At 41.6% G+C, this 16039-nt stretch overlaps 1 protein-coding gene across 1 annotated transcript; it reads left to right on the top strand.

The window, feature by feature from the left end:
• The first annotated feature begins 1716 nt into the window (after window positions 1-1716).
• vegfaa (vascular endothelial growth factor Aa) lies at window positions 1717-14312 on the top strand. The gene is made up of 8 exons (XM_041045431.1): window positions 1717-2029; window positions 2218-2316; window positions 4016-4058; window positions 6273-6469; window positions 7131-7207; window positions 7301-7333; window positions 11423-11554; window positions 14143-14312. The coding sequence occupies exons 1-8, from the start codon at window positions 2009-2011 to the stop codon at window positions 14162-14164; spliced, it is 624 nt and encodes a 207-aa protein (XP_040901365.1). The 5' UTR covers window positions 1717-2008; the 3' UTR covers window positions 14165-14312.
• Window positions 14313-16039: the final 1727 nt, after the last annotated feature.

The raw sequence follows: 16039 nt of genomic DNA, 5'->3' as shown, positions 1-16039 counted from the left end.
GGGAGCAGTGAGCCGTCTCTGTGATGGGACGACAGGGCTGAGCTAAATGGGAACAAGTCAGACTCTACTGGACATGTAAGGAGGGGGTGAAAGTGTTGTGGCTGGGACTGCGCTTGAACGGATCAGGACACTACCTGTCTTAGCATGCATCAGGATGTTGATATGATGGCTGAGTTCAGCAGTCAAAATCTCAAAATGAAAATTAAGATTATGCTGGTGATCACTCAAATCTGCACCCTGCACTGTTTGAACTCTGAGCTGTGTACACTATTCTGAGTAGATAGATAGATCTGGCATAAGCAGAGCATTGTAGTGTACACAGTTCAATGCAGCAACAATGCACAGACCTGTACATTGGGGAAACAAACAGGAACAACCATCACTCAACAGAGAAGGCAGCCAATGACACCAACAGTTTGCAGTAAAAATATATGAAAATGAATGAATGAATTATGATGTAAAAAGTACCAATCACATTTTATTTTAGTCAGTCTGATCATATTACATTTACTATCAATGTAATGAGGAAATGTAGGGTGGTTTTCCCATCTGTGCACTTTTCCTTCACTGTGACTTTGTGTCAGTGCTTTTATTAGTCTCATCGTTAATGATGCCCTATTTCCAGGAAGTAAATAGCGACAGGGATTAAATTCACATGGGAATTTTCAGTTCTAATGAGTGCATCCTACTTCCCTGATGTGATTTCCTGCTGTAACAAGATACTGTAGCAGGACTGAAAACTGTAAAAACATGAACTGAAAGACTAGACTTTGAATTCATGTTTAGTTTGATGGGAAAAGCAGAAGGGCAATCCTCCGAAGAAAGCCGCCATGTTGCAATGAACTGGAATTCAGTTTCCTGCACTTTGAAACAGCATGAGCTCACTATTAAGGAGAAACTGTTTTCCAATATTAGTATTACAGGTACTTACGGTGTTATAGGGGAACACCCTACATAGTGTCAGGGGTGTTATATATACCAGGTGTATGATCCTGGATCCGAGGGCTAGTTTACACACTGCTGGGACTCCAAATGGACACTAGAGGGCAAACATGTAAACTGTATATAGTGACATGGAAAAATGAACTTGAAAGCTTGGAAGGTGATTAGCTGATGTTTTTAACCAACATTCCCTCTCTTTTGGCTCTGTTTTTGGTCTCTACCAGCTCTTGTGGGAAATATCTGCCTCTTTAGCTGCTAAATGTGCCACTATTGTTCACCAGCTGGTCTCTGAATGTATCTGTCTGCTGTCATTCTCTGTGGCTTTGTAATACAAGCGACACCTTTCCCATTACACATATTTTATACACTCTTAATATTCCAAGATTAGGTCAAACCCAGTCTAAGTCTGGACCACCTATGGTAAATGTTCTAAATCGAGGAATTAAAAAGTGCTGTGGAACTGCTGTAAACTTCTTCCAGTTGAAAGTGGCTAAAGCTGGAAAAGCTTCTTAATATAGCTACAAGATATAACACGCTAATTAGAATATTCATAATGTCAATGTATTTTATCTGCAGCTGGTTTCACCTCTTTGCTGCTCTCCTGCCCTCTGTGCTCACATGTACAACAATTTAAAAGAGCCCCCCCCGCCCCCCCCCCCCAACCCACCCACCTCCTTCTTTGCCATTGGTTTTGGTTCCTCCCAATATCCCCGCCTCTACGGGGACCAGCAGCTGTCGATGTTCCCCCAAAGAGCTTAATAGAGAGAGGAGAAGCCCAGGCACAGCACAGAGAAGACGCTGAATAAGAAACGCGAAGGGAGGCTTTGAGAAGAAAGCAAAAGCATCACTTCTCACCAGCGAACAGTGCCTGCTGTTCCTCTTACACACCTTCAAGCTGCGAGATCAATGATCGCAGTGAGACATACCGGTGCGTAAAGTTGTTGAGCTGATCCGCCCGTCTCCCGCTCCCGCTTAACATTATTGCTGACATTTGCGGACGATCGCTCTGCTGAGGTCCCGGTTCCAGCGTGGATTTAAGAGCCCATCATAGTGTCGTTGTTCGTGGATGAGCAAGGCTTGTTGCATGGTAAGGTTTCCAGCGGAGCACTGCCTGGAGACACTGGAAGTCTCTCTGAGAACGTGTCACATGCGTCTGGAAAATATGGATTTGTTTTCGCTATAGCCAAGATTTGCCGCGGGTTTTTTATATTTATTTTTCATTTTTGACTGTGTGCGTGTCACTGTTGTTTATTTGTGACTCTTTAACGACCGCAGAGATTTCAAGACTCATCGTGCGGAATTACAACCATGAACTTTGTTGTCACTTTGGTACAAATCCTTTTGGCAGAGGTTCTTTACCTGTCCACTGTAATGGTGAGTGTATGACTTCATGTGCTTAATACTGTTTCCAATTATTAGACAGGGACGTGTGTTCTCTTTCACATGTGCCTTTCAAATGAAACCGCTTTCTATTGCCTCATTTATTTTGGGCTTGGTGACACATGTATTTAAGTGTTACGCAAAGATCATTGTGCTCACGTTCTGACTTTACATACAGAGGAAAAAATATTGGCCATTTACAATAAATGTAAACGGACAAATGTATGAATAAATGCAGTTTTTGTCGGACAGATACATCCCAGGATGAGTGTGTGGGTAAACTATCAACATTTTCTTCTCTGTTTGTCCGTTTGTCTAAAAGCTTTGGTCTTTATTGTCCTTTGTGTTGAAACCTTTTTTTTTTTGCTTTTTTTTTTTTGTTCAGCAAAACCAGACTCCAATTACAAATCAGTCAGTTAAAGATTTGCTTTATAAGTGCCCAGAGAAACGCTTGATAAAACAAGTAACAAGAAGAAGAGTGTCTTTTGATGATATAAGACGGACATTTAATTTCGGTATATATTCTGTACACTGCGAAGTACTTAGTTAAGTAGAAATAAAACGTACATTTGGTTTCTCCTCGGCCCATGAAACTGGGTGTCATGGCCAGTGGGACTAAGTCTTAAAGGTTGGGATTTTGACTGAGTAAATGCTATTTGCTATATCACATGTATGCCGACTTAAATATTAAATCAAAAGATTCCCCAAAACTTTCTCAGTCAATATTAATGCCATGGCTTGTAAATATTTTTCGGAGGTGCATTAAATTGAGAGCTTTCTGAATGGAGTTCTGCTGGAAGCGCGCTTTCCTGAGTGTAGTTTGAACTGTGGACAGTCTGAGCTGTTCAACCGCAGGGTTCAGCCCCCGTGTATTAATTTTCGCACGGTGATCCGCAGTGTGGAAGCTGAGACCCGGTTTCTCCTGTCCTGCCGCTCTGCAGGATGCCCAACCAAGTTCCCACACAGGCCGATCCTCTTTCTCACGCAATATCTCTGCTGGTTACAGCAGCCACATGAGGTGAACAGAGATCTCTCAGGGATTGGATTCGTTACGTTAACCTCTTACGATCAAAACAAAGGCCGGTTCCGGTTGATCCTTTCAAAATAAAACTAATCCATGTTCAAGCAGTTTCATTTGAAATTAGTGCTCTTTGAACAAAGTCAACATTTTTTGCTTATGAAGAAGTGACATGTAAAGAATATAACACCACCAATACCACAAACTGTAGACATCGAACTTACCCAGTTTTACAAATACTGTGAGGCACCAATGACCAGGCAATTGTTGCAAAATTGCTGTGGCGCTTTGCTTTATCTTCAGACTATCAAAACATGTAAACATGGAATTTAATCAGTATGAGCAGACTGGTCAGCCTTTTCAGTTCTCAAGTTGGTATTCAGAATTTTCACTGAAATTTAATTTTCTTTTTTTTTGGTTAACCTCACATTCAAAAGCCTGCAACATTTTAATTTTGAAGGCAAGAAAGCCTTTTTCGCCAGCTGCCTGTTTGTAGCTTTACAGGGCTGATGCTTCTGCCTGTACTTATTCACAGGCAGCCTGTAAAACTGAAAATAAAAACATTTCCATACTTCCATGAACAGTAAAAATCCAGTTTAATGATTAGTTTTATGATGATGACCTTTTGATAAATGCAAAATATTTAACACATGGTTTGACGTGTATCTCTTACAGACTGCCAGCATTAACAAGGGAGTGGAGAAGAGTAAAAATAATGGTAAGTGTTCTTTCTATAAGTGAGATGTCTAGTTCAAAGGATTCTTCTTTTCCTCTGTGTGCAGACCAGATGACCACAGGGGCACCTAGTGGACATGTGAGGAAACGTGTGCATCTATTCTGCCGCAGATTTCATTATTTTCTTTAAACATTTGAGGCTTTGGCAGGTGTAGGTGGTATTTGTTCCTCAGAATTAGCTGACAATGGTTTTTCTGTACAGAGCAGACAAAGACAAAGGAATCAAAGTTCCCCATGGTGAAAGGTCTCATCTGGGACTTTGGAGTTGTCATAAAACTGTTGATTTCAAAACAAGAGTTAATGTGGGAGAAAAAGCATAAATCTGTCAGGCCTTCACAATAATTTGCAGCTGTAATGTTTTTTTGTTTTAGTTTGTGGTGGAAGAACACCGTCAGTACATGAGCAGACAGTCAGACTTGGTTCACTCATGTTTGTCTGACAATGACACTGTTGTGCTGAGGCCAAGGTCAGTGCTGTTCTTCGGTGAATGGAGACACAGATTACTCACTACAAGCAGCATCACAGGGCAGGTTGTGGTTGTTAGTGTTTGTAGAGGAGCAGGAAGTCTGCCATCTGTACGCTACTGACCTTCACACACCCACACTGTCAGAGATCACACCACCTGTCAAACACTGTCGTATACACTGAGATAAGAGTGTGGCCTGATTACTCCTCGTGGAGAGCTATGAACCTTTATGGATACGATTTGTTGAATTCACCTCAGCCACAATGGAGACTAACACCTTTTTTAAAAACAAAATATTTCACAGAAATGTACAGTATCTCAATATTTTCTGACTTACGTCCTCTGCCTGTGACTCTCACCTCTAAGCCCATTAGTTCATACTAACAAGGTATACAATACCTCACAAATACATTCTAACTGTGTGGCTCACTTATGTGTTTTAATAGTTTCTGGACAAGAATGGAGCTCTGTGTCACAGAGGAAAGAGATGTATCAGGTTATACCTGTTAGTAGGAGACTTTCATTGCTGGTTTGGGTCTTGTTATTAGATTTGTTGACAATAGAAACATGGAGTACCACCAGAAGGATTGGTTAAAGGATGATGTAAGATGGAGCAAGTCTTTGCAACCTTGGTCTGGAGGTAGAACCAGTTGAGTGTGTTGGCATGACGTTGTAGTCTGCTGACAGTCTTGTGAACCAGATCCACCCAGCCAGTCTCTCTCCAGCTGCTCTTGGTCCTGGACCAGGTGTGCATGTTTTAGCTGCACATGTCTACTGGCCACTTCACTCTGGAGCCAAAACTGCACCTCATGTCTCAACAGCACTGTGACGTGAGAGGATTTACTCACCAGTCTATAAAAGCAGCTTGCCACATGCCTAATCTAAATTAATGTGACATCCAGTGGGCAGGGTAGGTGAAACATTGCATCAGAGACTTTGAAAATTAAATTCTCAAAGATCCATCCTGTGGGATTTGGAAAATCATTCTGTAGCATTAGTCCAGGGGCAGCGCCTGCACAGGGGTGGGCTTCCTGGGTTCACATGTCAGAGGTGAAGCCTGGCGCCACAGTGCCTGAGGTTACGACTGCTCTGACAAACCAGGGGTCAGGAGTTAGCCAGGGGTTGCTGGGAACCCAGTCTGGTGGACTGTGGGAGGGATTACTCTGTGCTGCACAGGGGATCGAACTACAGTGAGGGCAGGCAAGTCCCTCAGTCAGCTTCATTATGTCTGCAGCGAGGTGTTATAGACTTCCATCTGACACTGGGATCTTTCTGTTCTTGAACCTCGAATAATTTCTGATGCTTGTGTGTTGAATTACAGTTTTGCAGAGGAAGTGTCAAAAACTTCCTGCTACATAGTTTATATGTGGACCTCACCTGAAGTAGATTAGACTGAGAGCTGCTTTGTATGAGAACATCATCTAACATTTCATGTCTTCTTTTCACCCCTGACTCTATTAAAGAGAATTAAGATTTTTTTAAGAATTAAGTCTGTGGTACAAAGAGTGCCATTGTTGCTTCCCAGGCCACACATCTGTGGCACTGCTTGCTTGCTTACTTATGTTGATATTGGACACTTAGGAAGGAAATGGCTTTTTAAATGATTAACAAGTGCTTAATGTTGAAAAAGACAAGATGTTAATACATCATCACTTTTCTCACTGGTTATAAGGATGATGGTGGTAATGTTGATGGTGAAAAGATTCTCAAGATTCTCTTGTCTTTTTGCAGCCATCCCTCTCACCGAAGTCCTCACCAAGAGTATGTGTCAGCCCAGGGAGATGCTGGTGGACATCTTCCAGGAGTATCCGGAGGACACGGAGCATACCTACATCCCTTCCTGTGTGGTCCTCAAGCGCTGTGGTGGCTGCTGCAGTGACGAAGCACTGGAGTGTGTACCAACGGAAAGCCGCAACATCACGTTGCAGGTGAGTCTGGGAGAGGACCAGAATCAACACCTGTTGAACTCCTGAATCATTCCTAGACCACTGTGGGACTTCATGCTAGCACTTCATAATAAGCTATTCCTGCCAGCAATATTGTTCAAGCTTATGAGGTGTAAGTTGTAATTTGTGTACTTAGGTGAAACAAAACAATTCAAGTAAACCCTTTTTTCATTTAAGTAACATTTTTGTGGAGCTCTCAATTATATTTCATGACTTTCACTACTGGGGGGAGTTTTTATGGAGATGGCCTAGTTGTCATAATGACCTAGGTATGGAAATTCAGTCATGTGATAACATACAGCTCCATACTTAGATCATGTGATGACAGCATCTTCATGATGCAGCTTCTTCATCCTGTGGCAGAGCAGAGAAAGTGAAGCAGCAAGGCAAAGCATCTCAGACATGTTGTTTACCCCAGCACAGTGTGTTTACAGCCACATCTATGTGGTCAAAGCCTTTCCGTGCCTCCAACAAGGCCCTCTGTTTGGCATGGATGTCAGCTGGAGAAGTATATGGATGTACAGTGACAGACAGTTTGTGTCTTTGAGCTGCTGGGTTACAGAGCGGTCAGGGCTGTGATGTTTAGACTCTAGGTTATCTGAATCTAAACCTTGCCTTGTTATGTCCTCTGTATCTCTTCAAGGTAATGCGGTTGAGACCAAAGGTATCAGAGCATACCATTCACTTAAGTTTCACAGAGCATCAACAGTGTGTGTGCAGGTAAGAGACTGCCAACCTCACATTCTCTCACACACAGCGACAGTGATGCAATAAAAGCAAAATTCTAACAAATTTGTTCTTTTTTTATTTCAGGCAAAAGCCAGATGTTCAAGTTAACAAAGAATAGTAAGTACATGTGTGTTTTTTCTTGTTCTGTCATCTGCTCTGAAGGATTGTGAGGGTTGATGTTTCTGGGTTGACAGTGGAATAGACAATCGGGGCTTTTTTTTGTTCATAGCCAACGTGTCTGATGCTGGTTGGTGACATGGTGTAGTCAAACTGGGTGAAAAGCAGCGGGCTGGACAACAGCCTCAGCTAACAGCAGAATGAGAATCATTCAGAGGATCTCTGTCTTCACCTCCCCCTGTTTCTAACTTCTCTGACTTCTCAGACATTTGGTTCCAGTACCCAGCACTAAGTCTTTCAACTTTGATTAATACACAGAGTAGTAAATAAAAAAAAACAAAAAACAAAATTGACCATGCTCAGTGTACCGGTGTTCCATTGTGGTTCCAGGTGATAGAGGTAGAGAATAGGGGCCTTCATAACATTTTTTCCACCTGTCTTTACAGGGTCTTACAGTTTGAGCCTGCTATTTTTATGGCAGCAGGTTTAGTGCTTTATGGTGTGGCTGTAACAGCATGAATGATTGAGGCATAGCCAGTCAGCTTCAGACCACCCTCTGCTGTCTGCACCTGACACTCTGCCCTGGCTACTTCCACAGTTTAAATATAGCAACAGGTGTGACACAGTCAACCTATTTTTATTATTAGAGGTGTAAATAGAAGATGAGCTCGGAGACAAGCTGAGGTGTCGTCATTGGTGGAGAGAACTCACTTGCTGTCACAGCTGACATAGGGCTGTGTGTGTGTTTGCATGGTGTTTCTGTGTGTCATGAGGCTTCTCTAGCACTAGCTCAGGTTGTTTCATTGGATAAGATGAGTGTGTGTGTGTGTGTGTGTGTGTCTGTGCGTGCGTGCGTGCGTGCATGCACCTGCTGAATTGTGCCTTGGTAGCTTAAAACCTGATGGATTGGTGAAGGACAGATGGGATAATGTTGGTTAAATCAAATCGGTAATCGGTTTTTCATGGACCTGAACAGAGCTTAGCTACGTCCAGCCTTGCTGTCCTGCTGCTGGTCCCTGTGGTAGGGTGGAGTGGATATGCTGTAAAGAGAAGAGCAAACATGCTCATTAGAACAGTGAGTTACAGGGACATACATCCTGATACACTTAACTGATCATATATTGATTGAACCCAGTGTGATTGTCATTGCATCTTCTCAGGTGTCTCCTGTCTTTCTCCTGCCTTCTCCACTGTTTGTCAGGGGTTAGAACCAAAAGCCAGAGACACCAACAAGACTGTTGAGGTATCTCAGTTGGTCGCACCAGGACTTTTTTTTTTTTTGTTACAGCATGGTATTAATCAATAAAATGTACACATTAAATTATAGTAATAGGCAACTATAATTAACTTATAGAGCATTGTAAGGAGAGACCAACTGACTGACTGAACTGCTGAAGAAGAAAAAAGGACTGCTCTCACACATGAACACAACCATGTGAACTCACACACTCTGCACATGCAACCATTTTGGTCAGTATGGAGCTGCTGTCTGCTGCACTGGAAAGTGCTTGCTGTTTTACTTCAGTTTTTAATTCCAAGGAGCTTTATGTAAAGGAAAGTTTCAAAAACAATGTTTTCAACTTATCAAGTTCACCACAAAGAACAAGTAAACAACACTGTGATTGAAATACATATATATATAATTATATATATGTATAATATTATTCCCTTATACACTTAGTAATTTTAACACATGTTGATGTATCAGGCAGAAAGGTTTGTCCTACCTCCTTGTCCTGGGACTATTTTTCATTTAGTTCATAGAAATGGGTATTTAAAAAGGGCTGAACTGGTTAAAGTAAATGTTCCTTATTTCATTGAATGATTCACATTTGAGGAGGAAGTTCATCTTTGTCTTAGCCTCACCTGTGGAACATTGACCACATGTTGTTTTCTCTTTGAGTTGCTATGATTTGTTGTGTCTTCCTTGTTGGTTGCCAGTGTGTGTCTCTGAGCCTTTACTCAGTCAGGATCTGCCTCTGCTCTCTGTCTCTGACAGTTCAGAGATATTCTAACACTTCATCTGTGTTTAGGGACAGAGAACATTCTGATCTATTTTGGCTTTTAGTTTCTTCTTTCAGTGTCTCAGACAGGTTTCTTTATATTGTGTAATAATTTGCTTTACTCTGATTGGTGTTTGGAAAGCAGTGTTGTGAAACAGGTAAGAGTGTGTTTGAGAGGGGGCAGTTAGTTTCACTACCAGCTGACATAGGGGGCTCTTTTCTGGGCTCAGCTCCTGGTTTTGGAGCTCTTTGGAGTGGAGGGTGTAGAGGGCATTTGTTGGTGGTTTTTCTTTGTATGTGTAAAATGTATCTGCAGAATTCTGCACATAGAGATTCTGTAGGATGTTTATCCCAGTGGGTATGACTGTGAGGACTGAGAGAGCGCTGTCTAACATGTGCCTCCAAAATCTCCCATAGGTGTACAGGTGGGCTGAGATCTGGAAACTGTGAACACAACATATGATTCACATTATTATCATACTTGTCAAACTCTTCAATGACCCCTTGTGTCCTGTGGATGGAGACATTGTCATCCTGTTTCTTCACTCATTTTTCCAGTTTTTGTTTAATTTGTCAACTGTCTCTATTTTCCAAATACACTGATTTAATCAGATCATATATTTTTCATGTTATACCACATTGTAGATGTCTGTAATGGAGGCCTTCATGCCAAATGCAGCTGAAAGCCTTTTCAAAATCAATAAGATGTAAAAATTTTTGGCTGGTGAACATGTTTGTTAGGTCCACATGTTTGTTTGTCATTAAAGTATGAAAGGTGCATACATGATCAGTGGTGCTGTGTCTTAGGATTTGATTTTTACTGAAGATGGAGTGTTTGTTGAGGAAATTCCATTTTTTTTATTTAGAAGACTTCAGGGTTATTTTCTCAGACAGATGATGACACGGATGCCACAGGAGTTACTTGGGTCTGAATTGACCCACTCTTATCAATAGGGGAGATCAGCCCTTTGCACCTAATGGGGGTTTTATATCTGTTACCGTGTTTGCTTTTGTTTCAGGTGACAGATGGCCACAGTGTTACAGTCCAGGAATCAATGTACAGAAGTACAGACGTGTGGCTTGTGCAGGTTAATATCCTTATAGCCTTGAGAGTTTCACTGATAAGTTCTGCTTTGGGTTGTTTTGTTCTTGTTTTCATACAGAAGGTCTAGAAGGCCATACAGAATTGATCTTGTTGCTTGAATGTATGAGGTGAAAATCAGTTCAGTGAGACAAAGCATAGTTCCTTGTTTCCCCATAGCAACTCCCCTTATATATCTAGTTCTGTCCTTGTTGTGTCTCTGGTGTGGCCTTCCATCTCATAAGCTGTGCACTGTAACAGATACTGTGAAAACTAAAGTGCAGCTTGACTTAAGGTACTGCAGTGATGATGGGCAATCCTGGCATCATCGTCTTCTGTGATCAAGAGTTTTCTTTGCTCCTAACGAAGATTCTTTCATGTCAATCTCAAAATTCTGTTCATTATGTTGATTTGCAAAAATAATAATGCAAACTGAGATTAGACGCAGTTCATTAATGCCTTAGATCATAGTGACTTTAGTGAGTTGATTGTTTTCCTGATGTAATTTGTGGTCCTGCAGAAACAGGATGTTGGGGCAGAACATTTGATGTCAGCAGGATCAATTTACAGTTTTGGCTTTTTTGGTTTGATTTTTTGACACCTGTCAGTGTAAGGATGATGTCACCGTTAAGGGTTATATTTAAAATAATGAACATGATGCCACAAGACTTAGTGTGTAGCTGCTCTAACAAGGCAGACGAAAGGCCAAAGGGAGCAATGGTACTGGAGTTGGTGCTATTTGTCAAATAGCTAAAACATTCAATGTGAGCTACAAATCCTCTTCCGTGTAAACCAGTGCACATTTTGTCAGAAGTTGTGTTGGTGAGGGGTGGGTTGGTGTGTGTGTGTGTGTGTGTGGGGGGTGGGGTGGGGTGGGGGGAAGGGTGGTGGTGGGGGTGGGGGGGTTAGGGGTGTTGCATGAGTGTCCGTGTCTGATCTTTCTGCAGAATTCGCTCTATAGCTTAGACCTTTCTCTCTCTCTCTCCCTTTTTGCTTCCCTTGCAGCCACTGTGCGCCTTGCTCAGAGAGAAGAAAACGCTTGTTTGTGCAGGACCCTCTCACCTGTAAATGTTCCTGCAAATTCACACAATTAGACTGCAAGTCCAGGCAACTTGAGTTAAACGAAAGAACTTGCAGGTTTGTTTACTACAAATCCTCTTCAGTGTAAACAGCACGATAAACAATGTGAATCCCCCTTTTTCCCCTCCTGTCTACCCATCTCTCTAGCTCCATCATAGATGGATTTTCAGCTGAGAAATGCATGATTCTCCCTGCTTTCTGATGTTGTGTTGGTGTTTGTAGATGGGCATGAAGCAGCTCTGTGCTTCCCTGTGCTTGCATTGTCTCTGTCATATACCACAGTCACTTAAGTTTTAAAGGTTGATGACATTTTGAGAATACCACTGAAATGTTCTTTAAATCCAGTCTGAATGTTTAAGATTTGGCATGTCTCTGGTTGCATGATACTGATATTCAGCTCAGACTTTGAACATTGTCAACATTCAGCATGCATAAAAGTGTGGGTTAGGGTTAGAAATACCCACACTGACACATTCCATGTTGCATCAGTGTTGATGAAGTAACCAGCAGCCATTATTTACTGTTCATACCAATGTGTCCTCCAACCTAAATGACCACATAGGTGGGTTGTCCCTGTCCTCTGATAAAACCCTTTCCTAGGGGCTTAAAAATCACTGGTGACTTTTATGATGTGACAATGCAATGGGAAATGTTTGGTTAGGTTTAGGCACCAAGAACAACTTGGTTAGGTTTACAGTTTAGGTTTAGAACGGCCGCTTTTAAAAGTAACAGCAGTGACTGTCAGTCTGAAATGGAAAGCAAACAGTAGACCCGACTTCCCCCTTTGCTACCGTCTACCGTCAACTACTACGGGCACTAGAGGTTGCTGCCACTTAAACTTAAAAATGTTTTGGGCCTTTTGCTGTCTCACACGACGGCTAGATGTCGCAGAACAAAAAAACTGAACTATGGGTTGTAAGAAGTTGCTTTGTCAAACGACCTCTGTGGTGATTTTTATGGGAAGACAGTCACATTCATACACAGAAATATATATATATCTTCAAAATGATTTTGCCATTTTTAAAAACTTTTCCATCATCACAAGCAGTTGCTGAGTGAAAATCTTGTATCTTTTAGTTTTTTCTTATTTTGAGATAAGAAATATTTGTTACTTTGTTTTGGCTGGGTGACACAGCTGCTGTAAAAAAGGTTTGAAAAAGCTTTAAGCTCAATGACAGCTTAAAAATTGCTCCAGCTTGTGGAACAGTATGTAAACCTTTAAGAATGTGTTCTACCGTATTTCTCTGGTTTTGCAGAAGCTTTGTGTTTTGTTTATCCAGGCTTTTGTTTTGGCTATCCACTTACTTCCACTCTAATACAACAGAGATGGATGCTATTTTATTTGTGGTGCTCAAAATACTGAAAAATGGCACCAAAATAATTTAACAGCAACATCTTTATGCATAATTTTTTTTTCTGGGCAGCTCTCAGTGGGACTGTTCCTTCAGCAGAAAGTAGTTCCAATGAAAGCTGTCTTTAAATTATAATTTTTCAGAGCGTCCATATGGCCGATTGGTTAAGGTGCATACCACATAACCTCAGTGTCCCAGACTTGACTTTGGGTGGTGTTGCATGTCACAATCCCATCTCTCTCCCTGCCTGTTTCCTGTCATGAGGGCAGAATTCTGGACAAACCAAAACTTGAACGTGAAAATTCATTTTTGATGTGAGAGACACAGTAGGAACTTTTTTCCCCCAAAACTTTCTTAGAGTTTGCTCAGTAGTTTTAACTCATACTGAGAGGTCCTGATGAAGACCATGAGATAAGGCTTAAAGCTTTTAGGGGGAACAGTTAGTTAGTGGACTTCAAATTAAGATCATAAATCTTTCCTTCCAGAAACTTTTTGCATGGCCAGATACCATTACAAGGAACTGAGTGGATCTTTTTCATATTTTTTTTTTTTTTGAAGCTCAAAAATAGCGAACTTGGAGATACAAAGTTTTCAAATGCCAGTGATGATACATTTATGTACCTATGAGGAAAGTGGATTTCATCATGCTGACAGAGGGCTGCTGATGACTGAGTGTTCATTCTGCTTGTGTGTTAGTATCTCTCTACTCGTGTGTTGATTTCACTCAAACACTAAGGAGTGGAGTTTAACTTTTCATCTTGCCTGTGTGTAACACCAAGCCCAATAGAGAGGTGCTGGGAATGCTGCCCCTAATTAACAAGGCAGTATTTCACAATCTCCCCCGACCCATCCCCTTCCATGACCTCTGACCCCTGAGGGCCCCCCACACACTGCTTTGGATTTAGTGAGACACACACTTCTAAGGGGAGAGACCACTGATTGATTCCAACTGGCTGTTCAGTGTTCCGGAGAGAGGGTGGAGGGGACTCAGCGGTGGTGGTGGGTGGGGTGGAAGTTTGTGGGATCAAAAGATAAAAGACCAACTCTTTAACTGGACAAATGTATTTTATATCCAGGAAAGAAAGTACCAGGTGGTGGAAATGGACCTAGATCACCTGTCCCCCAATCCTCCTCACAATCCACTTCTACTTCCTGTTCTGCCCCTGTCTTTTTTGCATGGAGCATTTATGTGCAAGACATGATCTGTCATAAGACACACTGTGAGACGAAGCTGTACAAAACCAGTTTGGTGTTTGTCACTTAACCAAAAAATTTTCATCTTGCCCTCCACAGATGTGACAGACCTAGGAGATGAGACCAGCAACACTGTTATGAAGGAATTTTTTTCTTGGCACAGCACTTTGAAACCCAAGGATGCATTCCCTGCAAGGACACGAAACGACAACGCAAGACAGGACATTCTGGATGCAGATCTTGCTACTGTCTGTTTTCCACCAAAAGAGAGAGAAAGATATATATATATATATATATATATATATATATATATATATATATATATATATATATATATATATATATATATATATATATATATAATGTAGATATACTTTAAGTACATCAACAGTGTGTATTGCTGCTACATACAGATAATATTTAAAGCAAAACGAATACGCCACTGGCGTATGAATGAGACATTTCTCAGTGGTGTTCTGCTCATGGATAGAAACTGGGAGAAATCTTGTATTTTATATAACACTTTTCACTGGATGCTGGTCTGCTGTGGATATGAATATTTGAACATTTTCTTAGTAAGAAAAACTGGTGACCATAACTTTATGGAGCAGTGCAGCAGAAACCGAATCCACCTCTCATCTCTGACAGAAGACACTGACAGGGAACAAGGGAAGGATGAGGACATGGAGGTGGAGGAACGCCTGTTGTACTTGAACTGAATGGCAGGTCCAAGAACTGTTTCCCTGTGTGACATGATGTGAAGGTTTAGGTCCACTGTATGCACTGACTCCAGCTGGTGTGAGACCAGGCTGTCTACTGTATCCTATTACAGGTATAATCCTATGTGCACGGATTATATCTTGGGTTAATTTGAAGGCAACTGGACTTCTTGTTGAAGCTTTGAAGATGTTTCGCCTCTCATCTGAGAAGCTTCTTCAGTTCCAAAGACTGGTTGGAGCGCAATCAAAACCACTTGGTGGAGCCATTCACACCTTTGGGCAGCAGCTTGTTGAGCTGCTTCTAGTGAACTCTCGATACCTGAGGGAGTGCCTAGGATGGTCGCTGAAACTAAGCCGCCAAAGGGGATCACTTTGTAGGCGGGAAAGGAATGGGTTTAAACGTTTGGCCTCTCTAACCAGTGTTTAGAACTGAGGAAGCTTCTCGGATAAGAGGCGAAACGTCTTTGAAGCTTCAAACAAGAAGTCCAGTTGCCTTCAAATCAACCCATAGGATAACTATGACCTGGATGAATGAGAACCTACACAGATGTATAGATATAAGTATATGTGGAGAAGAAGTAACTAGAGGAACTGATCTCAGAGCAGATCAGCACCTCATTGTAGAAATCCACAACCTTCCAGTTTATTTATTGAATAGCTTTGTGAGTGTTCCAAAGAAATAGTCACACATCCACAGCAGAGGAATTCATCATGAATAATCTGTAAATGCTTATTAGAAATCCCTTTGTCTAATACTACATCTAATTTATAGAACATGTTCAGTATTCTGTATTATGATATTTATATGCAGTGTTATGGTTATTTTTGTCTGTATCTCTCAACTGTTTTCAGCCTGTCTGGAGAATGAATGGAAAACATGTATGATTGTGACGCCTCTTTTGGGGGAAAAAGGACTGAAGGACAATACTTTGACATTCCTGCTTTAAACTAAATTTGTGTTTCACACCAGCTGGAGGGTGATCATGGTGGGTCTGTTGACCGATAGAAACCCCTGCCAACAACATGTGGGATTGATGCGCCAACACAGCTGTTTTTCATTTTGGATTGGGGCAATAGATGTGGTTTTGCACTTGTGGACCTGTAGACATATTGAGGACTGAAGGAGTCCCACTGTCACTACTCAGCTCGTACATAATTTAGTGAAGACTGTCCAATCAGACTGAGGCCTCGTGTCTGAGGGTGGTGAACTGGCACAGTGTTTTTTCTGATTTTAACTCAGGCACTAACATAACATGCTTACTCCCAGGCATTAGACT

Source organism: Toxotes jaculatrix, chromosome 8, assembly GCF_017976425.1.
Source record: "Toxotes jaculatrix isolate fToxJac2 chromosome 8, fToxJac2.pri, whole genome shotgun sequence".
In the NCBI taxonomy this organism is placed as follows: Eukaryota; Metazoa; Chordata; class Actinopteri; family Toxotidae; genus Toxotes; species Toxotes jaculatrix.
The sequence above is the reverse complement of the archived record's forward strand: the minus strand, read 5'-3'. Positions and strand labels throughout refer to the sequence as shown.